This window comes from Rhinolophus sinicus, linkage group LG02, assembly GCF_036562045.2.
Source record: "Rhinolophus sinicus isolate RSC01 linkage group LG02, ASM3656204v1, whole genome shotgun sequence".
Taxonomy (NCBI): domain Eukaryota; kingdom Metazoa; phylum Chordata; class Mammalia; order Chiroptera; family Rhinolophidae; genus Rhinolophus; species Rhinolophus sinicus.
In genome coordinates this window covers 149,959,048-149,986,243 of record NC_133752.1, presented here as the reverse complement: position 1 = coordinate 149,986,243, position 27,196 = coordinate 149,959,048, and the positions used below count along the sequence as shown (strand labels likewise).

General features: G+C 41.1%; 1 protein-coding gene across 4 annotated transcripts; it reads right to left on the bottom strand.

Moving 5' to 3' along the window:
- Positions 1-1,515: 1,515 nt before the first annotated feature.
- RACGAP1 (Rac GTPase activating protein 1) lies at positions 1,516-26,783 on the bottom strand. Of its 4 annotated transcripts, none has more exons than XM_019724611.2 (17): positions 26,633-26,783; positions 19,371-19,459; positions 13,905-14,107; positions 12,754-12,890; positions 11,723-11,792; positions 10,074-10,127; positions 9,311-9,391; positions 8,787-8,904; positions 8,308-8,438; positions 7,482-7,646; positions 6,199-6,294; positions 5,913-6,111; positions 4,338-4,443; positions 4,033-4,165; positions 3,788-3,923; positions 2,997-3,105; positions 1,516-2,682 (listed from the first exon to the last, which is right to left on the bottom strand). In XM_019724611.2, the coding sequence occupies exons 2-17, from the start codon at positions 19,453-19,455 to the stop codon at positions 2,607-2,609; spliced, it is 1,899 nt and encodes a 632-aa protein (XP_019580170.2). In that variant the 5' UTR covers positions 19,456-19,459; positions 26,633-26,783; the 3' UTR covers positions 1,516-2,606. The 4 variants fall into 4 exon arrangements, with proteins under 4 accessions (XP_019580170.2, XP_074181812.1, XP_019580171.2 ...); XM_074325711.1 differs by having other exon boundaries at positions 2,460-2,682; positions 19,371-19,455; positions 26,633-26,771; XM_019724612.2 differs by having other exon boundaries at positions 2,460-2,682; positions 26,612-26,652.
- Between the last annotated feature and the right edge of the window lie 413 nt (positions 26,784-27,196).

The following is a 27,196-nucleotide window of genomic DNA, read 5'->3' as shown; positions in this document are numbered from 1 at the left end:
CAAGCCTGGTATCTTTGCTCCTTGCAATACTCAGCCCTACTTGTCACTGTGCTACCCAGTAATTTAAGCTTGAATATAAGAATTCAAGACCCCTTTCAATGCCACAGGTTCAGTTCATAGCCAAAAAAGGACTTGTTGCCACGGTCAGTCAGTTGAGCACCCTATAGTCTTCTGATCAAAACTCAGATGCCTTTTTCCCTTCTATTTCTGCAAGCAATGAATTCACCCTCCCAGGGAAGAAGAAATCATTAAACGCCCAGTAATAAATGTAAATTGTTGCTGCTGAATCAAGCCATGTAATGCTTGCCCAGTCAAATAAACATTAAACTTAGGAGTCTTGCATAGATTGATGAAGGAGGGATTTAAAGATTCTGGTTATTAGCAAGTGGGACAGTAAAGTTAAACTGCATTAAAGAAAGAGTAAGAGGCAGCATCAGAAAGGGTCAGAAGCAGGAGACTGGGGTGACAGCCACCCCAAAGCACTGGACCCTTTCCATAGATCTCATATAAGGAGGTATAATGTAATTAAGAAAGCCCTCAAAAGTCATGCTGTTCCACTGAAGGACTGTTAAAGAAGTTGAAGGTGGGTACGTATTTCCCTTTGCTAACATCAGAATTATTTTCATGGCTAAGGTCTCTTGGCCTAGCCCAAAACTAAGCAACTGGCTGCCAGCATTTGACACATAGGACCATTTCCTTTTTCGTTAATGGGCCATCAGTTCCTGCATAGGGAAGTCTTGCCTTCACTAACATTATACAATCCATTTACTTCTTCTACATTAGTGACTTAAAATGCACCTTGGGGACATACTACAGAACAGCAAATATGGAGCCAGGCCAACACGAGGCTTGCAGAAACATAAAAGATGGCATCTAGGACAAAGTTTAAAATAACAAAACCTAACAGGTGTGTGTGTGTGTGTGTGTGTGTAAAGGAGGGAGGGGGAGATGGGACCCGTCCTCTGTCAATTTGCTGAGGCAGATGGGCCCTGCTGTGAGAGCTGCCCCCTCCTGGGATAAAAGCCAGTAGGTTGCTTCCTCTCTCCGCAGTTACATATTAAGCCTGCAACTGTTTACGTTCAATCTCAGATACATTCTGTTCACCAGCTTCAGAGTTCCAAGTGCAGGTGCCCTCACTTAATCATCCCAGCTCACTCCAGAGTCACTTCCAGCAGTGAAGGATGTTCCTTCCAGGCAGCCAGCCAGCCAGAGTCTTTTTTTTTTTTTCCAAATCTGCACCATTCTGGTCCCTAAAGGTTTGTTTAAAAGTTTTTTTTGTTTGTTTAAAGCAGTTTCTTCAAATGAGAGGATAACAGTCATAGGGACAAATCTAGGACTTCAATTTGGACAATGATAGAGACTGAGAAACAAAAACAAATTCCTGGAGGTGGTAAAGTTTGGGTGGGGTGAGGGAATAGAGAGGAACAATAGTCTCAAAACACTTTGAGGGAAAATATTTTCTTTTGAAAAAAGGCATGGAAGGTTACCTTCCAGGGCAAGAAAACCAACCTCACATTCATTTTGAAAAAACTATTTACTTTTTTCCAAATATTATTCCAAATATGTGTTTTACAGACAAGGGTCAATATAGGTCAGAAGCATTCTATAGAAGAAAGCATTTTTATAGACACTGGAAATAATTTTAATAGAAGAAAAAGCTCATATTTATCTTGATGTAGCTATGTTACACAGGAAGATTTCAGCATCCAAAGTGCAAAAACAAAATGACTGTGGCTCTTCTTGCCACACAAAATATCGACAATCTCCCTCCCCTTCTAGCCTCCTCTCAATTGTTAGTTGGGAGGCCAGAAGACAGCATAGTGACCTTTAGGGCTCTGATGGATCGGGGCGAGTGTGTGCGTGCGTGCGTGTGTGTGGCATCAGAATGAACTCAACTTAAGAACAAACAGGCTTTGACCCTAACCAAACTTGAAGTCCAGCCAGAGGCCAATTAGAGATAAATACAAGTTGTAGCATCACTTTCACAAAGTTGTGCCACGTAACACTATTAAACTTAATCCAAATTCAAGCTAAGCACACTCCCATCACTACTTCTGTCCTCACCCTAATCCCACTGTTATGAAGGCTCCATGTTATAGCTCAGTTCATAATGGGAGCCAAATTCTCAGAAGGAGCCATCCGAAATCCTGTATCCAAACCTTTCTTTACCCGGCCCTCCCACCCCCCACCCTGAGACAAATCAGTCTTACTAAAGAGGTAGGGCTTGTCATTGTCTCATGAAAATTAGTTCTAAGTATCAGAGAAAGGCCATTCTGTGAGCAGCACTTAGCTTTAAGCCAAAGAGGCCCCCTTCAGCCCCCAAAAGAATCATAATGAATTCCATACTACCCCTCTACCCCTGTGAAGATCTCCCATCTAAAAGCTCCCAATGATGACAGCACAAGGTGTTGATCTTATGTTACTTGAGGAGAAGGCGAGGGAGATATATATAGTCTTAATAAAACCCCCATGCACAATTAAACTTGATTAAAAGCCTGGAGAATGCTAAAAGTAGTACTGAGTACGGGAGGCTGCAAGGACAGAGAGTACAGGTGCGCCCTTCCTTGCAGTCAGGAAACGCTGGGAAGTTGACAGGAGACATGGCTTCACTTGAGCAGTGGAGAAGCAAAAAAGTTGCCTTGTCGTCCTAGGTTGGTGGCAGACTTGCTTTTGCTCCCAAACCTAAAGAAAAAGAGAATGAACTGGAAAAGTATTCTATAGAAAATGGTACATAAACAAATATAACATGACTTGATATAATGAACTAAAACTAGAAAACCATCAACAACTGCTTGGGAAGCTACTCTGTCACTTGAGATGAGAGAGGGGACCCTTTAAAAAGGGGGATCTTTACGGCTCCAGGTTTCCTTTTAGAGTTTGATTGCTATGTAGTTAAGATCTGATTCAATCTCTCTTTCAATAAGCTTCAGTATGATGGGAAAGCAATCTAAGGCAGCAGTTATTTTTTATTTCCCAAGCAGGCCAATCCCACATACCTGGGCGTGTTCCTGGTGAAGGTGGAGCGTACCCTCTGCGACAAGGAGCTGGACGAAGGAGTCTTGAGAAGCTGGTGTTCAGGCGTGGTCACGGGTCCCAGTAAACTCACTTCAGTCCAAGTTAAGACATATTTTAAAGGCGGAGGAAAAAATAAAACACTCTTGTTTTAAGCTGAAATCCCTGTGAAGCACTTGAGAGCTAAGGTTAGAGACCTAGCAGAGATCATTTTTATCACCACGGTGTAACACACCAGTATATCTTTTGAATTATGCTGGCAACTGCTCAATTAATAGCTGATATTCACTTCCTGATTATCTAACATCTAACATCTGACCATTTGATTTTTTAACCTATACTCAGAAAAAATAATACGTTTCCTTAAAAAGAACTTAATAATAATGAAAGAACAGGTCTCCAGTGCCAATGAGGTTGGAATGAAACCAGCCTCATACATTTTTGGTGGCAACACAAACTCGCAAAAGCTTTTAAGAAATCAAGTTGATAAAACATATCAAGAAAAACAATAAGAATAAATTATATTTGAATTATTATATCCATAATTTAAAAGATATCCATGTGTGTAAAGAAGGAAGAACATAACAAAAGAGGGGGGAAAGTCAGGATGGTAGAACTGTACAAATTTTCCTTTAATGTTAGAATTCTCAAAATGAATTTAGTTTTTATTGAAGAATATGAATTTCAAACAACTCTAGCAAAGGCAGGGAGAGGACACGTGACCAAACCTGGAGGGGGCGGCGGGTTCTTTAAAAAAGCACCACTCAGGCCTTACCTTTAATATCTGGTGTCTGTGGAGTTGAAAAGGCATTTGAGTTTTCAATGACATGCACAGGGTCGATGTTTTCTTGTTCCACCATCATGAACTGACTCCAGTACTCCAGGGGCAATGAAAGCAGGCGTTCCACCACCTACAGGCCACCTAATATGTTAGCAAACTTCCAAAGCTCAGGGCTTCCCTCCTACCCATCTCCCAGGTTATCATGTTACACGAGTTCGTCCACATACGTGCTTGCCTACCTTGGGTTGACGCTTGATGTCCTGTAACATTGTCACTGGATCTGGATTGGGCACGGCATGGTCAACTATTGTCGGGCCAAAGACTTTAGCCAGATTGGCAACGTCCATTTTAGTGTTTGGGCTCTGAGCCACTCTAAGCAAAAGAGCATACAATTAGAAGACCTGTTCCTCCACTTAAACACAGACCAAAATGTAAGTTCTCCAAGAAAACAATTCACTCACGTTCCTTCCCTAACACCCAACCCACATGATCTTCCCCTTGGAAAATTCCCTAACTCCCAGAAACTAGTTTCCGCTGCACTCACCTCTGCAAGTGAATCATGAGGAAAGCTAATGTGTCTCTGTTGGCCTGGGGCAGCTCACCAACAGCCTGGTACATGGCAGCTATGCTGTTGTCCTCATCTGTGATTTCTGTAAATGAAAGGACAGCACCAAGAGGCCTAGGGCTTCTTTCCCTTGACAGCGGGCTTCCAAGTTATCGACCACAAAGTCTCATCTACAGTAAGCTTCTGAAACTTCCGCTTAGGTTCATGACTGCATCAGACTCTAGTTTCATTAACAAGCAGGATACTGGCCAACAGGTCAATATTAAAAATCACAAGTTTGAAAAAGCCAGCTCTTGCGGTTAGGGAAAGCAGCTAAGCAACCCACAAGCTAGGAAGGGAGACACGCAATGGCTGTGACTACACCTATCAAGAAGGTATGCGTTCGTAAAACATGTTTAAGGGCCTACTATGGGCCGGGTATTACTGGAAGGGTGAGTCAAAAAGCAAATATCAGATAGTAATACATGCAATGAAAGAAGGCAGGCAAGAAGCTAGAATGTAATGGGAGCTGTTATTTTAAACAAGGTGGTCAGGAAAGGTGTTTCTGAGGACAAGATATCCAAAAAGAAACCTGAAAGAAATAAAGGAGCAAATCATGCAAATATCATCATTCCAGGCTGAGACGACTAATGTGAGGGCCTCGAGGAGGGAGTGAGCTTGGTATGTTCTAAGAATTCCACTGTAACTGGAAAGGAAGAAAAGAAGGGAATGGGGATAAAAGGCAATGACGTTGGAAACATAACTAAGAGCCAAATCATGTAGGACCTTTTGGGCCATGCTGAGGACTGTGGATTTTATTCCGAGGGTGAAGGGAAGCCACTGGAGGATACTGACGACAGAAGGGACATCATCTAATTTAAATATTTAAAGGATGACTGTAGCTACTGTGTGAGGATCATACTGTAGACAGGAAGGGTAGAAAAAGGAAAATCACGAGGTTCTTATATCACTCAAGGGTAAGAGATGTTAAGAGTGGTAGTAGAAGGAGTGACAAATTTCAAATTTAAGATATATTTTACAAGACCTTTGCTGACAAGATTTGCCAATGGATTAAATGTGGAATGTGAGGGAAAGGAATGAAAGATGGTTCCAAGTTCAAAAGGACAACCTAATACTTGACCAAACAACAATAAAAAGCAACAACAAAAAAACCCTGTCAGTGCCCTAGACAGTCTAGAACAGGGGTGTCCAAACTGCGGCCCGCGGGGCCAACTGTGGCCCATGATCCATTGTTAATTAGCCCGCAGCAAATTCCAAAAATATATTTAGTTTACTTAAATAAACCAGGTGAGGCAATACGTACTTCACCTGGAGTGAGTGGCCCGGTTGTTTGTGTATTTTACCGCATATGGCCCTTGGTGAAAAACGTTGAAAAAAATTTGGACACCCCTGATCTAGACAAAGAAGACAGGCATGGGGAACATGGATGTAGTTATTCATCCACCAAAGTATCTGAGCATCTACTATGTTTCAGGCACTTTACCAGGTGTAAACAGAAGAGTCAAAAATCTGTCCCTGAGGGACTCACACTCAAGTATTAAGATCTGCCCTTACCTGCTGCTTCCATAAAGGTCTTGTTTAGCCGAAAGGTCAGAAGGGGTTCTTTGAGGTTTCGCAGGAAGTCTTTCAGAAGGCTACAGATAGCATGGATGTCATCCACTTTGCTGAGGAGGGGGACAGTTTTCACTTTGAGAAATTTCTCTTTCAGTTCTTTTACTGTCCGGTCACAGCCTGAGATCCGATACAGGCCTGTCTATTATCAAGATGACACCTTCAGTTAAGAAGCTCCTACTTGTTAACACAGGTAACAAATTTGACCTCTTCTAGGATTCACTCTTACCTCGGTCAGCCCTCTCTGCTCAATCTCATTTACACAGTGTACAATAATGGAGGGAATCATTGGAGAAGTCTGGGACACAAAATCCGCCAGCATTCCCTGAAAAGGGGAAGTTTTAAATGATTATTTACACCACTTAGACCAGCAGAGCTAGACCCCTGGGAGAACCACTCAGGCTGGGACATCATGCCTACTTTTAAATTCCTAGTCCCAAAGCATATATTAGAACAGAGACTCTCAATTATTTTTCCTACTTCCACACCAGGACTGATTTATGGTCATAGACACCAAACGCTTCATGAACAAGTAATAAAACCACTAGCTACAATTCCGTCCCTGCTTCACTTCTACTCAAGGGCATCAGATAGCAATAATGAGATTACAGGTAAGGCCTTTAATATAAACTGATTTGTTCCCCTAAAAAAAGAAAACCTTTCAAATTATTCTTAATAAGAAAAATTAACACAATTCACTTGATTGTGACACAAACCTACCTGTAGGAAAGAACTCCATTGCACTATAATATAGCAGAGTACAGAAAATTTGTAAAAACTATTCTGCACAGATAAGAATTCTTAAGATTAGGGGGAAAATAACATTTGGTTTGCTGGGGGCTGGGTAGCAGCTTAGTCATTTTGTTTTGATTCTTGCTAATGTTGCTTGTGTAATAAATAATTTCTTAATGGATTGAATCGATTTTTAGAAATAAGCAACCTAATCTTAAGCCTAATATGAAATATCTCTAAAGTAAGAGAAAGAATATTCACAGATGAAGTTATATGATGGCTTGGATTTGCTGCAAAATAATTCACTGGACAGGGCTGGGCTGAGACGGGAGTACTGATAAATCAAGATGGGACATGAATCAGTAATTGTGGGAACTGAATGATAGGAACCAGGGGCTAGTTATACTCATCTCTCGACTTTTGTGTATGTTTCAAATTTTACAAACTACCAAATAGGATAGGAGGGGGAGGGGAGTGTAGAGGAAAGAAGAGGAGAAAAGGAAGGGGAGTGAGAGAAGGAAAAGAAAGGAGGATGAAAAGGGAAGAAGGCAGAGGGAGAGAAAGGGGGAGGGAGGGCAGGTAAGGGAAGGGCTTTGGTTTAGAAAGGATGAAACAGACAAACCCAAACAGGACTCTGCTGCAATTAACATTTTATAATTTCAATTCATTACTCATGGAAGGAAAAATACTTGGCATCATTAATTTTAGAACCACAACTGACACCCAGCTTTGGAAAAGCTACAGAAGCCCTAACACCACAATGGCTCCCGTCGGTCATACCTCTCCGATCTTAACAGGCGTTCCTATCAGGGTAGGAATGCAAGGAAGGGGGCAGCGGTCCCGACATTCCGGATGGGAGACCACGCGACAGTCGCGACACTTCAGAGACAGCTTGCCAAATTTTATCCGCTTTCCACATGGAACACAAGATTCGGGTTTAATAACCTGAGGACGAGACGGGGCAGAAGGGACAGAGTGGTATGAGAGGGAAAATGGTCAGCACCACCAACCGGCGTTTATTAGGCACCTCGCATGTGCTGACCAACTTCCTATCCTTTTATACACATTTGCTTCTGTAATTCTCACAATAATCCCATGGAATAGGTTATGGTTTCTTTAAGATCGGGAAACAGAAGCAAAAAGAGGCTAAGTAACTTGCATGGCCATCCAGCTAGAAGGAAGCACTTGCTGACAAGGAGTCAGAAACTCCATGTTCGCTGCCACTCACTGTCATGTGGCTCAAGCAAGTCAGTTACCTCCTCTGAGCTGCCCATCTGCTTGGGTGTTTATGAGGAAATCACATGGGACAAAGTAAAAACATGCTATTATTTAAGCATAACACATAAATATATGTCACTAAAAAGCCCAAACAACTGCTTCTGAAAAGTTGCTTTCTTTTCATTTACTATTATTCTTCACAGAATGGAAAGCTACACCGCTTCTGTAACCAGTAGTGACCCCTGAGGGGTGAGGTGGGAAGGAGGAAGGAAATTCAACATTTAACTTAAATAACACTAAAGTATTTAAATTTATTCCTGGTATATATTATTTTCACAATGAAAAAATTAAAGGTGCCCACGAGAAGAAGGGGCGATCACAGACTTACCGTCTTGGAGACAAAGTCATGCAGACGCATCCCTGCGTTGCTCTGGGGAGTGCCGGAACTGTCTGTCTCAGTTCTCGGCTCCGGTGGCCTGTTGCTCAAAGTGGAGTCACTGTTCCAAGGCTGTAAAGTACCTAGAAAATAAGCGGAAGTCTTCAGTATATTGTTCCTTCTGAATTTTAACCCCAGTTTTAATATGACTGGTAGATAATCAGTCATGTGTGTCCATAACCAGAAGGGATGTGGTTATAGCTATACGAGAAAACCATTTCAGGAATGACAAGTGATACATTAGTGGCACAAGCCAGGCTAGCAGGCCCAGGGGAGAACTGGACACAATCCGTGCCCTGGCCCTCGGTAAGTAGCAGTGAGAGACGATCCTGCACAGCCCATCCCCGCCTCACGAGGGCTCTAAGAAACCAATTCTCCCCCAATTTCACCAGTTGTTTTCCACAGGCAATTCAGCCACAAACCCAACGGACCTGTTTTCCTTCGGCTTCTTGTCCAATATGGCACAGTCTCAATAGTGGATACAGCTTCGATGGGCCCACCATCATTGGGAACAGTCACGGTAGTTTTTGCAACTATGGAGTCATTCCCCTGAAACAAAAGTAGTAATGAAGGAAGGACGAACATTTGAACCTAATTTCCCCTCCACTATAGGGTGTTTTGGAGTGCTTGAAAAATTCCTGAGTCTTGCTCAGGACTTACGGCCCCAGCCCAAAACACTAGTAAGTTGAAATCTCACACTTCAGAACAGAAATACAAAATACAGGTCACAGGAGGATACATACAAGCAACTAAGAATCAAACATAAAGCTGACAGTCGCTTATTTAATCAGAACAATTCCATTCTTATGGATGATAAGGACCCTATTACATAAAAAACTCATCAAACATCTCTCTCAAAACAACACTGCAATGGTGACTCAGAATTTTTAATGCTCGGAGACATGAATCTTTGATGTGTTCAAGACCATAATTTCCTTGGCCTGACTATTCTTACCTGGTCGACTGTGGAGCCAATGGAACGAGTCTTCTTTATAGGTCCAGGGGGACCATCAGTGAACTGTCGGCTACTGGAACGCTAGAGAGGGGGCGAACAACAACAAGTTTAGTGCCAAGTAGAAGATCTGAAGCACGGAAGATAAAATTATTCCATTAGACTGCTTGGATACAAGCCCTAGGTTCCAGGGCCACAGGTTAGTAACAAACAGTGTGCTCTCTCTCACTGCCTATTTCCACATGAAGCTTAAGTGGTACCAACACAAAAATACCTTCGGTGCCCTAGAAGAAACAAGCAAGCTTTGGAAAAATTTAGATGACAGCACCAGGAAAAGTAGAGCTGTAATCCTATCTAAGAACATGAAGTCTTTGGAAACATGTTAAGCACCTAAACAAACACGCAGATAGATCTCTGTATATCCCATTATACACACATTTCATCTAAAGCTTATGTTAGAGCACAAAAGTCCTGTGTAAAAATTCAGGCAACAACTCCAAACAAACTTAAGTATATCTTTTTCCATTCAATGAATGAAGTGAGAGCGGCCCAGACAGTGAAATGGGACAAGATTCTGTCCTGAGTTATTACCTTGAGGAACGCTAATACTGCCCCCAGAATGATTCATTTGTAACATGTGTATCACAATGGCTAAGGCAACATGTCAGGAACACAGTGTCATGGCAGAATTTCCAGAGAAAATTCTTTTACTATAACTTTGTTAAAAAAAAAAAAAATTAAACAAACTAAACAAAACCATACATACCCTCTTTTCTCTCTTCTTCAGTTTGAAAGTCTTTACCAAAGAAGAATCCCAATCCTGTTGATAATTACACTGTATTAATTTCTTTCTTTGCTTAGGCCTCCCCTAAACCCTGTGCAAATAAATTTACAGAGAACTTTAAAGGCTTCTTGAGTCAGACTACCTAACTTACAATCCAGGGAGAGGGGGAAGGGAGGGTCGCAAGTGTTGCAGCTACAGAGCTAAAGAATAAAGAACATGCTTTCTTTCCAAAATTGAAGCTATTATAATAGAATCAGGAATCAATACCACAGAGGCAAGAAAAGGTTAAAGAATCAACTTCTGTCGTGATTATCTCCAGAGCCTGGTCCTTTGTTTCTGATTATTTTTGTAATTAGTTTCAGAACTTACAGAATGTTAGGCACTACACTGATCGTCTGAGATGTGATTCTTGCTCTTAAGGGATTGCTACTGTCTAATCAGATGTTCTGTACAACACAGCCACTTAAAAAGTTCTAGTTCAGGTTTTACGTCTCTCAATCATCCCTCTTCCCTGGGCCCTAAAAGACATATTCACCACTGAAGAATTATTTGTCATTTAGTGTTGTTTAGTTTCACTTCACTTATTTTAACCATCTGCGTTCATTTTTAGTAGCTCCCTGTGACTTCCTTACTCTTGATAATCCCTGAAAAAAAAATCTAGAAACAGTTGTATAACAGCAAACAGTAGCTTAGATGAATAAACTTAACCTCTCCAACTCATGGTCGAGTCCTTTAGCTACTGGCTGTTTGATTCAGCTTCAGTTACAACAGATATCATGTCATAGGTCTAGCTCCAAAATCAGCTAATAATAAGTTCTAGTTTTATTATACAGCCCAGACTTTTCTGTATCATTCCTATCATTTATACCCACGTAACAAGTAGTTTTGACTTGTTCTACTATCATCAGAAAACCAACCACCAACAATAACCTCCTGATTTATGGTTTTGTTTACTAGTTTTCAGCCAGTAAAACAGGAAAGATGCATAAACCAATAAACTATCAGTCTCCTGAACATTAAAAACTGAACTATCAGGAGATGATCTTTCATGCAGAAACACTACCATAAGTTGAGAGAAGGGTGCTGTCCCACAAAAGTAGGGTAACAGAGTCTAGACACGTTAACCATTATTGGTCAAAGCATTATACGGGGCCTGGAAACTTTCATCAGTTTTCTGGCTGAAGCTCCAGAGCACTGGTTTTCCTTCTAATTGTGAAGCATAACTAAGTTTTCTTCATGAACCAAAATAATTCAGAAATAAGGCACAAGTCTATTCTACCGAGGAGCAGCAAACAAGCCCTGCCTGGATAGAGTCTTGCTAATTTTTTTGTTGCTAGCTGGTGCTTTAATAAGTCAAGATATAATCAATTAGTACATGCAGCTCACAGATCCATTACATAAATGTAACCTCATGCCAAATCCTGAATTCTATAGTCTCACATCCAGAAACTAAAAATATATCTATGCCAGTCTCCTATAGCTTGTGTGGATTTATATTTTAAAATGCTAGCTCAGTACCTATAATACATCAACTAATAACACAGTAATAAAGGAATTCCAGAAGAGAGGACAGGAGACTTTCCCGAGGGAGCGGGAATATAGATAATTCTCAGAGATCAAACGTTCATTACCAGCGATTCATCAGTCTTGTCAAAGCTGATATCTGATAAAATGGAACCGGATTCATCAATGGTTGACAGTCTAGATGAGTGAAACAACACAGTGTTAGACACAGAAGATGTGGAGGGTGAAATCCACCAGCATCCAGAACAAGTCCCACTGCTCAGGCAACGTCAGCCAATTTCACAGCAATGCCTGCCCTATAGAGAGAACTACAAGCTCCAATCCTAGCTGTGGTGGGTTGTTTTTTAGTTTCATAGCAGAGTGTGTGTACGTGTATGAGTACACACGCAGCACAGTTGCTTTCTCAGCAAAGGTCTTATAACTGCAGCAGAAAATTACAGTCAAGGGGTATGGGTGCTATTCCCTGCTGAGTTTGTACTACAGGCTACTAAAAATTCACAAGGCAGAAGAGTGAAGTTTAATTTGATCCCAATTGTGGTTGCTTTCTACAAGAGAGAGAATTACCCAGCATTAGCTTTATAAGAAATTAAGCTCGTACATCTTCTTAGTTATACAGAGTCCCTGTAAAACAACCCAGGCAACAAAATAAATAGCTCTAAGAGTGCTGACCTTTCCCTATGTATTGTATTGGGGGTGTTAAATTCAAAGCTTGGGTGAGACTATTTTGGAGAGGGATGCAGTGGAACCAAAATTATTGCCTGGTCTTGGCTCACAGAAGGCCTCTCTCAACCAGAAGAGCTACAAAAGCTCTCTGGAGAGAAAACACTGAAAGTATTGCTGAGCTGCCACTTTCACCATTAGGTTTCTGAGCAATCTGTAGGATTAGTTATTGATGTGCAGTTTAGCATCAACATCAAAATTTTACCCATGCTGAAACAACATCCTAAGGAAAGATTAAAAAGACACAATAAAATAGGGAGGCCCCTGTGCCTTTTTTCCCACCCACCCTTCCTCCAAAGCCTTTTTCTGCTTTATTCAGCACACATTCCAGAAGCAGTATATTTAAGAGTCCAGATAACAAGAACTTCTGACAGCTGTGTTACTTGTGATCAGATAACAACAGATGCAGTTCCCCCACCTTTTGTTCCCAGCATTGCCGCTGGATGGCTGGCCTCGGTTGAGAAAAGCCAGAGCTGATTTTTGCTCCTCACTTAGTTGAATGCTGCCAGATGTGTCACACATGAGCATCTCGCGAATCAGCTGAATCTGTCTTTCCTACAGACCAAAGCAGAGGAAAACATCCTAACTAACCAGGGGAGAAAGCTTCACCTCACATGTATGGGATGGGCAGGCCAGAAGACAGTAAAATACGGCATTATGCAAATGAGCCTTCAGGAAAGCTGCTACACCAATAGCATATTAATTCACATCAAGCCCAGACTGTGTCTCTGATTTCTGACTAGTAAAAGGAACTCCATCTAGAATAGTGGGGCTTCTGCTACAAGACTTTTGCTAATCCAAGAGGACACGGTATTGCAAAATGCGAGTCCCAAAATAGATTGCGCATAGCAAACACACTTCAGTGTCATTTTATCAGGACAATTATTGGCTGCTTCTACAGATCAAAGCAGCCACCCACCTTCCTAAATGGTGGAGGAAAATGTATTAAAATGGATACAGAGCTGTGACGCACTGGAACCAGGCAACGTGAACTTGACTGAGGCATCTAACACTGGACCACAATGGGTTAGGCTCTCCTTTGTACCATGACCCACCCTGGTACATCAAAATCAAAGTGTTCTATGTTAGCCACGCTGCTCAACTGGTTGAATACATCTAGGCTTTACCCTGAATTAGGAGCACTGGTGCAGGAAAGACTTAGAGCTGTCGTGCCTGTATCAATGACAAAGTACTAGCTATTCACCTAAGGATGAGGCATTCTGGGTAGCATGAGAGATGGCCAGTTGTCTTGTGGCAGACCAAGAATGCTAGGATTCCCCTGCCCTCCCCTCTAATTTCAGTCCTTTGAATTCTCATTCGAAATTTGTCTATTAAGTAATAGTTTCACGTCTAAAGCAGAAGTAAATTTAAATTTCAACCTATGGAGAACAGGATTCCCACGCTGCAATTTTGGCTCCAATGATGGACAAGTTGTCAATGGACAGGTTGATTTTAGTTCTTTAATGTGGAATTAGAAACTGGGTGTATCCGGCAAGTGGAAACCTTATCAGGAGCTGCTTCCCCCACCCCCGCCCCCGCCCCAGTTCTAGCCCAGAAAACAAGACCCACCAGCTTCTCGCAGTCCGCCTCAGCGCGCTGCCGCCGTTTGATCTCCACGTCCACCTGGTTGCGGGCATGCTTCAGCTTCACATCCAGAGCGCTGCGCTCCGTCTCTGCTTTCATCAGAAGATCCTTGTATTTCCCCAGCTCGTGGTCTGTTCTCTGCCACTTTTTACGGAAATCCTCAAAGTCCTTTGCCAACTGGATGAATTCTAAAGAAAGGGGGGAAACTTTAATATTTCAAGCACCAACCAGAGTCTAAATGCGTCATCCTCTGGTTAGTTTTACTCCAGATACACAACTAAGGGGCCAGCTAAAGTGTGGGCAAATCCAGCTGAAAACAACCAAGAGCAGATCCTGGATATATGTTCATCACTCGAGATGCGGGTTTGGTGGGGAGCAATTTCTGTTTCAATAGGCCACTCACTTTGGCTTAGCCAGTGGCATCTGCTGTGGAATAAGTAACTCATTAGTCACCTGGCCCCAGATGTAACACCAACACTGAAAGCTCCTGAACAGAAGGCAATCAAAAAGGGGATACCTTTGGGGCAGCTGTCACGCACCAGGACAGTTACAGCTATAAAACAAAAACAGCCTCCTTTAGAGTCACGCATTGCTGCGCCAAAGAGACATTAAACAGCAAATTCAAATGTAACTGCTGTAATATGCTCCAGTAGATATAGATTAATATTACAGATGTCTAGGCCTACAATCCCATCCAGCTATATAATTATACAAATATTGATTTGAAAGTAAAGAGCCAATTTGCTTTTGCTGTTTAACACTGCCCTGAAGGGTATGTAAACATTCCAGTGGGAAAGACACAGGGAGAAGCTCATACCAGCTCGGGGTGAGTCCCTGACAGCGGAATGTGGACTCTTCCAACGTGTGCAAAGACAGCAGCACCTCCAAGGCAGCACCTCAAAGCATGAAAACCCTGGTGGCACTCCTCCTTATCACCTGCTATCGGCAGACTTTTCTTCTATAATGCCTTACTATTTTCTAGTTAACCTCTATCTATCTCTAAGCATCACTTTCCAATAGTATCATGAAGGAAGTTTCCAAGGTGTACATCTGCTGTTGGTCAAACTAACCCAGTTTACAGCTGAAACGAGGCCAAATGCACATAAGACTAGCAGATCCTGATGTAGTAAGGGCACTTTTCCTATTTGAATTTAACTGAACAATATAGAAAAAATACAGTGCCCTTTTATAGCAATTTTAACAATTTGACTAAATTTCAAACTTACAAATTAAAATTAGGCTACCAATTCAATCTATAGAAACTAAGTCTTACACATAAGGAAACTCCAGTTTTTAGCAAACAGAAGATTTTAGTGAAACAGGATATTATGACCTAGTTATCTTAGCTAATACAAATATCAAGGATGCAAAAAATAAAATACATTATAATTCAAATAATTTTAAATGATATGCTGGTTTAGTCAACAGTTTGGAATGTATTACTAAGTTGTTTCTCCTCCTTAAAGACAAAGAAAACAAACAATACATCCTTTTGCAGATTTAACTATTTCAACATTATAGATTCACAAAGAAAAAAAATTAAAAACCAAAGCTGGTTCTTAGCCATGTTCACTCTGGCAATTCATCAAGTAGTGCACTTATGATTTGTGCATTTTCCTGATGTATGTAATACTTCAATTTCAAAAATAAAGAACAAGACACACTTTTCAACTACACAGTCTAAAAACTTTCTAGCTCCACACTGTGGTCCATTAAATGTTTTAAAATATAGTGCTACATTCAATATTTTACAGAATTGAAAAACAACTTGAGAATGAAAAGATTTCCATTTAACCTAATTTTGCTGGTTTGTTTATTCTTTAGAATAGTCCTTCTTGGTAAATCTTATTAAATTTAGGTTTAATCCCTGTTCATTGTTAATTGGCATACATTACAGGTGTAAGCGAATTGGACGATGGAACCCAACCCAAATAAAGTATCCATTCACTTCAAGGAAGGAGTTCCTATTTTAATAGTACAAATGATTAAATTACTTGTTCAGCTTAGTTTGTTAGACCAAAACCAGAAACCACCTGCATACATGACTAAATTATTACTTTTTATGTACAATTCTGTTATGAACTAAGTTTGCTATGATGGGTCAAAAAGGCACTTTATACCACAAACCAGGAAAAATTCTGATGTTAGAGATCAACAAATGTGGCCCTTTTTTTTGCCAGTTTGTGAATCACAATTCAACCTGGTACTAGACCCTGTCATGAAGTAAGTACACACTCAACAGATTTATGAAATTCCAATTACCTCCTTTAAAAAGTTGTGTATATATTAAATTATAAAATGCACCTAACAAAAAGGAGACAGGAAATTTCCTTGAAACAAACTGAGGGTAATCCTTGATTCATTAAAAAAAATAATACTAAAAAAATCAGGATTGGTTTATAATTCAGCAGATGAACGCAGTTCCAGAAATCCTGCTTGCTCAGCTCACTCCTCCTGAGGCCTTTGCACAGGCTCTGCCCGTTGTCTTTCCCACTGCTCTCTAAGCTTCTGAAGGGCAAGGACCCTGTGTCTCTTGCTTTAATCTCCAGGGCCTTACACTCTGCCTAGCACACAGTAGGCACTGTAATTTCACTGAATGAATGAAGAATTGTTGAGATCAAATTTAAACTCCAGGCATCCAAGCCCATCTTACCAATCTAATCAGACTTCCCTCCCACCACTCCACAGTAGCCTCTTCCTATGCAAGGCGAACCCAGTTTGTCTGTCCCCAGAACAGATCCATGCTCATTTCTGCCTGCCTGGGATCCAGCCATGTACTCCAGATGGAATGCCCTACCTAGTCTTCTGTATGTACCCATCTTTCTAGTCTCATCTGCTCTATGAATCCTTTCCTAATCTATTTGCTAACATTAAATTTTTCTATACTTCCCCAAAGCATAGTATTTTGATACTTGCTTGTATTATCTTCTGTTTCATGAGAAAGAATCCTGTCTCTGAAACTTAACTACCATATTCTTGAAGATTGGCACCACACCACATACATTTTAGTATTGTCTGCTGTATATAGCATAGCACAAACTAGCCTGGTGCTGGCATACAAAAGGCACCTGATAAATATTAACTTATATTTATTCCTAGTTTACACACCAACAACATGGAGAAAGTTCAGGCAGCTCATGATAAAATAAAAATAGAAGATAAAAATCATGTAGATTGGGGAAAACAAAGATAAAATACCTACGCTACTAAAGCCATTTTATTTGAATATTAACCTTCACTCTGATCTTTCAGTAACCTTGGACTTAGCTTTAAAAAAAAAATTACCAGAAGGAGAAAGAATGAAATTATGATGAAACCCAAGGGTAAGGAGTTGGGATACCTGGGCATGGGAAGAATTCCAAGGTTAAAGAAGAAGTCAGAGACTGGGGTGGCTGCAGAAAGGAGATTCTGTAGTCTAGAAAACACTGAGCCACTTTAGTTCCTCAAAAGCCAACTTTCCAAGTTGGAGATTTGGAGATGGAGGCAAAATGTATCTCTATTTTATAACAGAAACCAATGGGAAGATATAAATTTGCTTATATAATAAGGGTATCTATAAAAATAAATATCTTGTATATTTTTTGGCATAATTTCTTCCAAAGTATTTTCACAACTAGTATCTCATTTTATCTCCAAATCCTCACAGCACTCCCACAAAGAAAACAGACATTTAAATTTCTATGTTACAGCTAGAGAAACAAACAGAAATAACTGTTAAAAGCCAGCATTAGTTATTGAGACTCCAAACCTCAGATTCCGCCCTCTGCCCCCACTCCTATCAGCTGCCTCCTCCTAGAGACATTATTCTCACAATCTCTTACACCCATTTCCCCTTACTTCCATTTTCACAACCACCATCCCACTCAGGACTCCTAGTGCCTCTTTCCTGAGCAACGGCAACCAGGTCCGACTCAGTCTCCCGGCCTCCACCTCGACTGCAACCTGCACCTCTGCCAGGGTGATCTTCCAAAAGCACAGCTCTGATTATGTCCCCCCCCTTGCTCTTATTCTCCTCAAGCCCCACACCCTTTTGCCTCTACTCAGGCTCTTCCCCGGACTCTAAATGTCCTCTTCATCTCTGCCTGTTGGGATCCTACCCTATATCTAAGACTCAATTCAAACCCTACGTTTCTCCATGATGCCATTTAGTCACCCCTTGCCCTCCACTCCACCTGTGCTAGAGGCTGTGATAGGTTCTCACTAAATATTTGCTGAATGAACCTGAATTTTCAGATCTCTTATTCAATACTCTTCCCCCACTAGACTGCAAAGTAATTCATCTTCTGAGATGATGTGACCTCAAAGAGAAGCCTAATTAGTATGCCATCATGGTTACTGAGCTGGTACCAGATGATAGGGTCGTGCAACAGCTATTAGAGAGAGAAAATAGAATACTGTTTTGAAAGGCCTGTAAGTGGATAAGAGCTATTAGAAACATCAATCAAATTAAAGGAAATAGTGAATGGCATAAGCAAGATGCCACACTAAGCACTATAGGAACTTTTTGTTTAAGACATAGTTCTTAGGGGGGTTCACACAGTGTGAGGGATATAAATGATAAACGTCTAAGTTTAAAAAAAAAATAAAAAAGACATAGTTGTTGCATTATTTTTACATCAATGAGGCTGACTTAAGAACAACACTTACTAAATTAGGTGTTAATGAAAATCTTAAATAGGAGAGGATGGCAGCACAAAGAGAAGCTGGTAAAGAATAATTCCCGTTGGGGCAGCCGGTTAGCTCCGTTGGTTAGAGCACGGTGCTCTTAACAACAAGGTTGCCGGTTCGATCCCCGCATGGGCTACTGTGAGCTGCGCCCTCCACAACTAGATTGAAACAACTACTTGACTTGTAGCTGATGGGTCCTGGAAAAACACACTTAAATAAATAAAAGTTTAAAAATAAGAATAATGATAATCATTCCCGTAGATTGCTTAAGTCAGTGCTACCAGCCCCACTTTCGTTTTTCACTAATCTGCTTTCCAGATGACTGTTTTCTCACCATGTCCATTTCTCCCCAGCTCTCCACCCAGTCTCAATCCTTTATTACTAAACATCAAGTATATGAAGTAGGTAAAAGCAAGTGACTAGTTTCTCCTTTGACAGAAGTTATGACATTTTTTTCCTCTTCAATTGAAAATGTTCTATAGAACACAGAAAAGGCCCAGGATAAAAAATGTAGACAATTACTAAAGAAAAAAGCAACATCCCTGGAAATCCAGTAGATTTTGCCCAGTTCATGGTACAAAAATTGGCAACTAATGCCAACTAGTTAGTGAAAAAAGAAACTTAATAATGTAAGCTTTGACCAGGGATAAGTGACCATCACTTTCTTTGTAAGTAACCCACATAAAAAACAGTTTTAAGGTTGGAACACACTTCAGCTGTGTAGAGAACTCAAATCTGAAATCTGTTTCCTCTCTTCACACAGGCCAGCTCAGAATGACTTACGGAGTTCATTTCCTTCACCGAGAATCTCCACCCGGCGTACAAGCTGCTCAAACAGATTCCGCAAATTCAGCATCGCAGTATCCATCTTTCTGCCAAGAAATCAAATATACATTAGGGATCCTGCCTTCTCCCCCAGACAAAAGATTCAGCAGCAATCCAGTCCAGTCACCAGTGACTAACATCTGGACCTTCCATTTGTAGCTACCGTTGTAAGAATCTCAAGCCAACAATTGATGTTTTGCGTAATCCTTATTGTAAAAACGTTGGAATGTTTAACACTCATCTGAAAATTAGAAAAGCATTTCTGACCTCTGAATATAATCCCTTTGCTGCCTACTTCTTTTCCTCCCTTCTACAATTGCTATGGAGCTGAGAGAAAAGCAATTAGGGATAAGCAGGTCAGTTGATTACTAAGTGACCAACTACAAAATGTGGTTCTTAGGCAAGCTTATTGATTAATAACACTTCTGCCACTTGAATCCTTCTAGACTTTGAAGACCTTCAACATAACCTAAAAGGTTTATTTTTTTTATTTCATTTTTAGCTAGTACCCCTGTTGTATCTGTCTTTTAAAACGCAGGACATGGTCAGCACATTTCCTACCAACACCACAGATGACGTCACACAAGTGATTAAGTGGGGAAACCGCCAGCTCAGCAGCACAAGAATTTATTTCTGTGGCGCACGGCTCTTTGCTGGACTGTGTGCAGGGACTATGTCTAATAAATTTACACTAAGTATAGGCGAAGGCTTATGTTGTGCCACATTCTGGCATCAAGGAGACAATACACCACCTTCACAGTTAGAAGGGCAAAGGAAAAACCATTTGCTACTGTGTTCAGTACAGTGAATTTCAGGCTTCATATTTCCCCCTCCAAAGACCTGCTGATATTACATTAAAAAATGGTATCCTTACTAGCAGTTCCGAATGGACTTTAAATGGGAACACTTTGAGAAAATAAGACCTTCATTTAACAGTCAAGAAAGAAAGACATCAACTGGATGTTATAAAAACTATCAAGGAAATGAAATAAAAAATCAAATTTCATTTAAAAACTGAATGTCCTCAGAAATACCATTCAAGGATTCTTCTCAGGTTTCGCCTAATCACCCCTTCAACATTCTAGTCCAGGTTCTTATTTCATCTCTAAATAAGATTTGAAGAACTCTTTTATGAAGGTTTAGTGATTTTACAATGTTTGTAAGATTGTACCATATGCTGTGAGGGCAAGCAAGGAAAAAAAACTGCAAAGGACAAAGGAATATATAAACATAAAGATATTTTCTATTAAATGCCACAGAATTATTCATTTGTACTTGTATGATGATTGTTCTAACAGCAAAAAAGCTTTCAATTCCAACCTTGGATGAAATATATACCTGAATCACGGCCGGAAACCAAGATTTTCAAATGGCAGTGTGTCTGTTCCAAGCTACATAATCACAACAAGCTGCTAAGCAACCAGACCAACAAATGTATTACAAAGATCTTCCTCTAAACTAAGAAGAAAACTAAAATAATAGATTAAAACTGGCAGCAAGAAGGGTGGCTGGATAGCTCAGTTGGTTAGAGCGCTTGCTCTCAGCCCAGCAAGGGATGGTGGGCTGCACCCCCTGCAACTAAGATTGAACAGGCACCTTGAGCTGAGCTGCCGCTGAGCTCCCGGGGCGGCCGGATGGCTCAGTTGGTTAAGGCGCGTGCTCTCAACAACAAGGTTGCCGGTTCGACTCCCTCCATGAGATGGTGGGCTGCCCCCCCACCCCCCCCAACCTCCCCACCCCCGCAACTAGATTGAAAACAGCAGCTGGACTTGGAGCTGAGCTGTGCCCTCGCAACTAAGATTGAAAGAACAACTTGACTTGGAGCTGATGGGTCCTGGGAAAAAACACTGTTCCCCAATAAAGTCCTGAAAATACACACTGTTCCCCAATAAAGTCCTGTTCCCCTTCCCCAATAAAATCTTCAAAAAACAAAACAAAACAACTGGCAGCAAGAGACCTGGCAGTCATGGAGATGCCCGTGGATTTAACAACATGACAAAACAGGCAAATATACTCAAATGCTATAGGGCAGACGCAAGAGCAGCGCATTCATAGCTTCTTCAAATGATGATTTCCTGGGGCTCCCAGTAAAAATGGAAGACACTTTTAATATGGGGTATTGATTTCTATCATCTCAGCATTCATCTGTATACTCTGAGAGTCCAAGGCAATGAGCTCAGTATATAGGAAAACTTCTCTCTCCAAGAATGTGGAAAAGGAAAATTTCACAGTACAACTGAAAACTAGTTGTTTAAAAAAAAATTTCAGAAAGTTTTTCTCATCAATGACAATACAACAACCTGATCCTTTGCCCCTTTCAAAGAAATCCTCCTATTTTCTCAAGTTCCTCTAGTCCATTATTCTTCTTCCCGATGTTTTGCGCACACTACTCCCTCGAGTCAGGGTTGGGGGAGGTCCTCTCTGGAAAACATAACCTGATTCTGAAAACTCTAAAGACACACTGAGAACCTACCTGGGAATAGCTCCTCACAGTAACTGTTCTCTCATAGAACTGCCTTGATCGACACTGTTCCCCTGACCTGACGCCTACGTAGTAGCTAGGAGATCGTTGTTTCACTGAACTCCCAGCGCTGTACTGGGAACAGCAGGGGTAACCCTAACTGTCCAGACTGTCCGAGTCTCCAGATTTAGAGTTTCACAAATAATTTGATTATCGATTTTTCTATTCTTCTCTCTCAACACCAGACATGCCTAAAGTTCAACCTTCCAACCTCCTGAAGAACAGGTCAAACGATCCCACTTTCATCATCCCATCTCTACAGACAAATCACCCATTTATCTGGCCAGCCCTAGCCTCGCTAATGCCAATCCTGGGGCTCTCAACTTGCATCCCAGAGATTTTGAGCTTGATTTTAAGACACTGTTCTATCTTTTCCCCTCATATACGTAAGGTAAAAGTTACAGTCGGCTAAGGTTAAGTTATTATCGAAGAAGGAAATGTATAAATGTAGCGCAGCCTAAGTGCCGTGTCATAAAGGCTGCAGCAGTGGACAGTCACGTCTCAGGCCTGCACTCACTCCCCACTCACTCTCTGACTCACCCAGAGAAACTTCCAATCCTGCAGGCTCCATTTATGGTAAGTGCCCTATACAGGTGTGCCATTTTTAATCTTTTACATGGTATTTTGACTGTATCTTTCCTATGTTTAGACATACAAATACTAACCATTGTGTTACAGTTGCCTACAGTATTCAGTACAGTAACGTACTGTGCAGGCTTGTAGCCCAGGAGCAATAGGCCCTGTGCAGTAGACGATACCTAGGCGTGTGTAAGCCACTCACTTTATGGTGTTCACACAATGACAAAATCACCCAACGCGTTTCTCAAAATAACACCCTATACAATGTATCCCGTCATGAAGCAACATAAACAGTCCAGTGTCAACCATCCTACCCACTGACCTTACCCTACTGAGTCCCAATTTTGATTTCCTTATTTTTATCATTCTCCCAGTCACTCAGTTCCAAATGTCAGAATCACCTTAAGTCAGTCCCTTTCCCACAGGTATGAGCACCAAACCTTGTGGACTCTTCTCTCACGTGCTCTTACCAAACCCTCATCACTTGCAGGTCATCCGCTCACTTCACCTCATCTTGCCCCGCTGCTTTGCTAGTTGGCACTCAGACACACACGCCTTGCACTCTAACTTTACCATGTAAATGTGAGGGGAAAACCTTACATTTATTTGGCACTACTGTATTACACATACACACACTAAGTATTTTAAAATATTTTATAAAAGTCAGAGAACACACACACACGATTCTATTGTCAAAAGAATTTCCATTCTACCTGAACATTAATGTGTGATACAGATACAAACAAAAAGAACAGTTAAAAAAAGGGGGGCAGGTGGGGACTAAAAGAAGCGCTGGGATAAAGTTTTAGTTCTTCTATTTACCGGTAGTATAACCTTTGGTAATTTCTGAGACTCATCTATAAATGGGAACAGTAATACTTGTCCTATTTACCTCACAGAATATTATCAATTAATGTAGTTTAAAAGTTTTATAATGTATAAATTGAACCTTACTATAAAATATAGGGTATTATTATAGTAGGTATAAAATTTTTGTTTTTGCTTTGGTCTGATAGTTATTTACACCCTAGAATAGGGATTACCGAATCATAGCTGGAACCCAGACCAAAAAAGAACAGGGGAGACAGCAAAATTTGACCAGGTCTAGGTTCTTTAACAAGTTGTTCTACACGTGACTTGTAGCATCAGAGAAGAGTTACTTTTCTTTCTAACATAGGTTTACGTAAGGTAATCCAAAAAAGGCACCAGTAATCCTCTTCTCTTTATATGCTGGAGGACCATCATGCATTTTTATTAATGTTCTATAGAATTGACGCTCAGGAATTATTTATAGATGACAAAAATAGCTCTCTGCATCAGTACTAACCCTGGTATCTCAGCCAAATTGTAACTCGAAATGTTAAAAGTTACGCTATTCAATGTCAACTGAAAATGGTCTTAATTTTCCTGCTGGGTCACATTTTCACCTCATGAATACTTCTTTATTTCTCCCCCTTTATTATTTAGCTCCATAGCTAGGAGATACACTAATGTGAAAGGAAACAAAAACAAAGTCATATTGTAGTACATTGCTTTGGAGCTGTAAAACAGCTGTCACTTTTCACTACAGAGGCAGCTGCCTTTCGGGAAAGCTGAAATGATCCCTGTGTGGAGCAAGGAAATCAGTTTGTGGAACACTTGAAACAAAAAGGTGCTACAAAATCTCAGCTGTTATTGATGAGAAGCCCCAGAGGTGGAGAAGTCACTATGTTACAGATTCCCAATCTGTGAGGATCCCTAAGGGAGCAATTGTGCATCACCAGGAAAGAGTCTCAGCTCGATGTGATTGCTTTGAGTCCCCAATTTAATTTCAATCACCCAGCCAAGAGACAGACATCGTCCTTCAGAATAACAGACTAGTACAGATCTTCACTGCAGAGTATCCTGGGGGAAGTCTCTATCGTCTTCCTCCCACTACAAACAACGTTATTAAGAGATGTATACATCATATTTTTTAGATGTGTCAAGGGTGTTAAATATTGTAAGACAAAGCAATGGAAGGTTGCTTGATTTTTTCAGGAAGAGTTTTAATGAAAAACATTCTCACAAACACTAAATGCAGAGATTCCCCAAGAAATCAACAATACAGGTTCTCTGCTGCTAAGGAAAACCATTCCCTAAGACAGTCCTAATACTATAGGATTCTTATATGAAAGCATTTCAGAACAATTCTTCATCCCAAATGTCCAGCTTCTGTTTCACTATATCAAAAGCCTCGATACAACTGGCAGGCAGAAGGAATATCTTGAAACCAAATGTTCTTATGAGCAATCCAATTGCAGAAAGAGTAAATAGACCATCCTCAGTCCAACATGAAGATTAAAATAAAGGACGACTTGAATGGTTATTTTTCAGAAAATTATTACCAGTTCAGTATACTAAGTTCTCCTTTTTTTTTTTTTTTGACTTTCTGTGAATTCCCATTCTGAAGTGTTCCATTCTTCAACATCTAGTGTAAGTCTTACCAATTCACTGAAGCATCCCCTAACCATTTCAGTCCAAAATGATCTCTCCTTTATTATCTACATTTATTTGGCAAATATAAAACACTGCCTCATGCTGTTAATTTTCAATTAACATTAATTAATTTTCAAAAAAATTAATGTTTTAATAGTGAAACTTTTCATAGGAAAACCTCACCACCCGAAACAACTATATGCACACCTCCTTAACTAATCTTTGCCCATTATGCACTCATTTATTTCATAGACTATATATAATTCTGTTTGGCTTTTTTTCTGTCATGTTCCCATTAAGTTCCAAACTTGATGTACAATGATTTAACTGTCCTCTTCTTTGGACATTTAGGTAATTTCCAGTTTTTTAGTTACATCTGCCTGGAACCTCTTTTATGGTCACTCCCTCATCTGCTTCAGGTATTTATTCAAACATCATTTTTCTCAGTAAGGTCTTTCCTAGCCACCCTATTTTAAACTGCAGCCTTTCCCCCCCAACACTCCTCTGCTTTATTGTGCTCCAAAGCACTTATCTCCATCTAACATACTTATATATTAACTTATTTATTTTGTCTATTGTCTGTCTCCCCAATAGTGTAAGTTCCAAGAACGCAGAGATTTTTGTCTGTTTTGTTCATTGCTGAGCCCCTGGCACCCAGAACAGTGCCCAACACTTGGCAAAGGATTAATAAATATTCATTGAATGAATGAACATCAATGTGGGCAATATTTTTCTTCAGGTGGCTATGTTCCTTGGAACAGATTCCCAAGGCTGGGATTACTGTATCAGAGGGTAAAAACCACTTATGGCTCTTGATAAATATTGCCAAAATATTTTCTAAATGGGCTGTACTAATGTACAGTGGTCTCAACAGTGTAAAGGCCTACTAGGTTCACCAGTCAGTTATCTTTTTAAGTTCTATCACCCCCAAATAAACTGCAAGTTCCTTTAAAGCCAAATAAGATTGTCTTGTACTTAAATACTTGTTGAATGATTAAGCTATAGGAAAGGCGCCTTCTCTCAATACTTTCAGTAACTCAGAAAGCTCACCCCACACATCAAAGAAAATGATGACATTTCTTTAAAAAAAAAAAAAAAGGCTTATCTTCCCACCCACCCCACGTTCCTATCTATACACACCCCACGCCTACGAATGATTCTGTGAAGAGAAATGTATGCGCAAGTATAAAAGTCAGGCCTGTTGTTACTAAGGCTAAGAACTGGGCTGGGAGGCACAACACGTCATGGCCAGGCCAGCAGACACACAGCCTGCAAGGGAAAAGGACTCCACTTCCAGCCTCAGCGGCCTCTCAACTACCAGGGCTTTCCCCTTCTAAAGAGCCGTGCTCCTCCGAAAAGGATGGGAGTTTTACCCCCAAAACTTCCAAGCTCTGTATCCAGCTGAGAGTCACTTCTTTGGGGTGGAGGCTGCCCTGTTCAAGCCACTACCTCAAAAAGACGCCCCGGCTTTGCAGAAAACACGGCGCCAAGAAAGATGTCCCCCACCCCTCCCAGCCACCACCTGGGAGGCCGCTCCAGCTCCCGGCCCGGAGGGAGCGCCAGTGGAGGGACAGTAGGTGCTGCCTTCTCCCCGAGCCCCGCGGTGGCCATGGCTCACCAATTCCGACACTCTCCCTCCTACCAAACTCAGCGCCAGACGAACCTCTTCCAGCAGCCCACTCAGCCGCGTCCTCCTGGCTCCACCTGGGAAGCCCTCCGCTTCCCTCCGGGATGCACCCAACGGCAGAGGAGCACCGCGCCGCCAGCTCCAGTTTGAAATCCTTCACCAACCAATCACGGAGAAATTTATTCCTCCCGCGCTGTCCCACTCACTGCGACGCACGCGCACCAGGGCCACGGGAAGAGGGGCGGGGACAATACTAAGCATGCGCATTCTCATAGAGCGAGGCCAACGGCAGCCATTTTGACTAAGGTCAATAGATCTCTTTCCTGCCCCCCCCATCCCATCCTCTGAGCCCTTTTTTGAAGCCTTTCAGGATACCATGTTAATTAAGGACAAGTGATGCTTCTTGAGTACAAATTCTTGGCCTCACTGTTTCCCCCAGACAAGGAGATAGGGCTTTTAGAAACTATCAATTTAGTGTCAGATCTCACTATTGAATAGGAAGAAATCTGGAAAGAGATAAAACAGCAGTCATTTGCAGCCATATTTACTGAGCTATATAATACCTTCATTCATTGATGAATTTATCCAGGTTTTAATTTG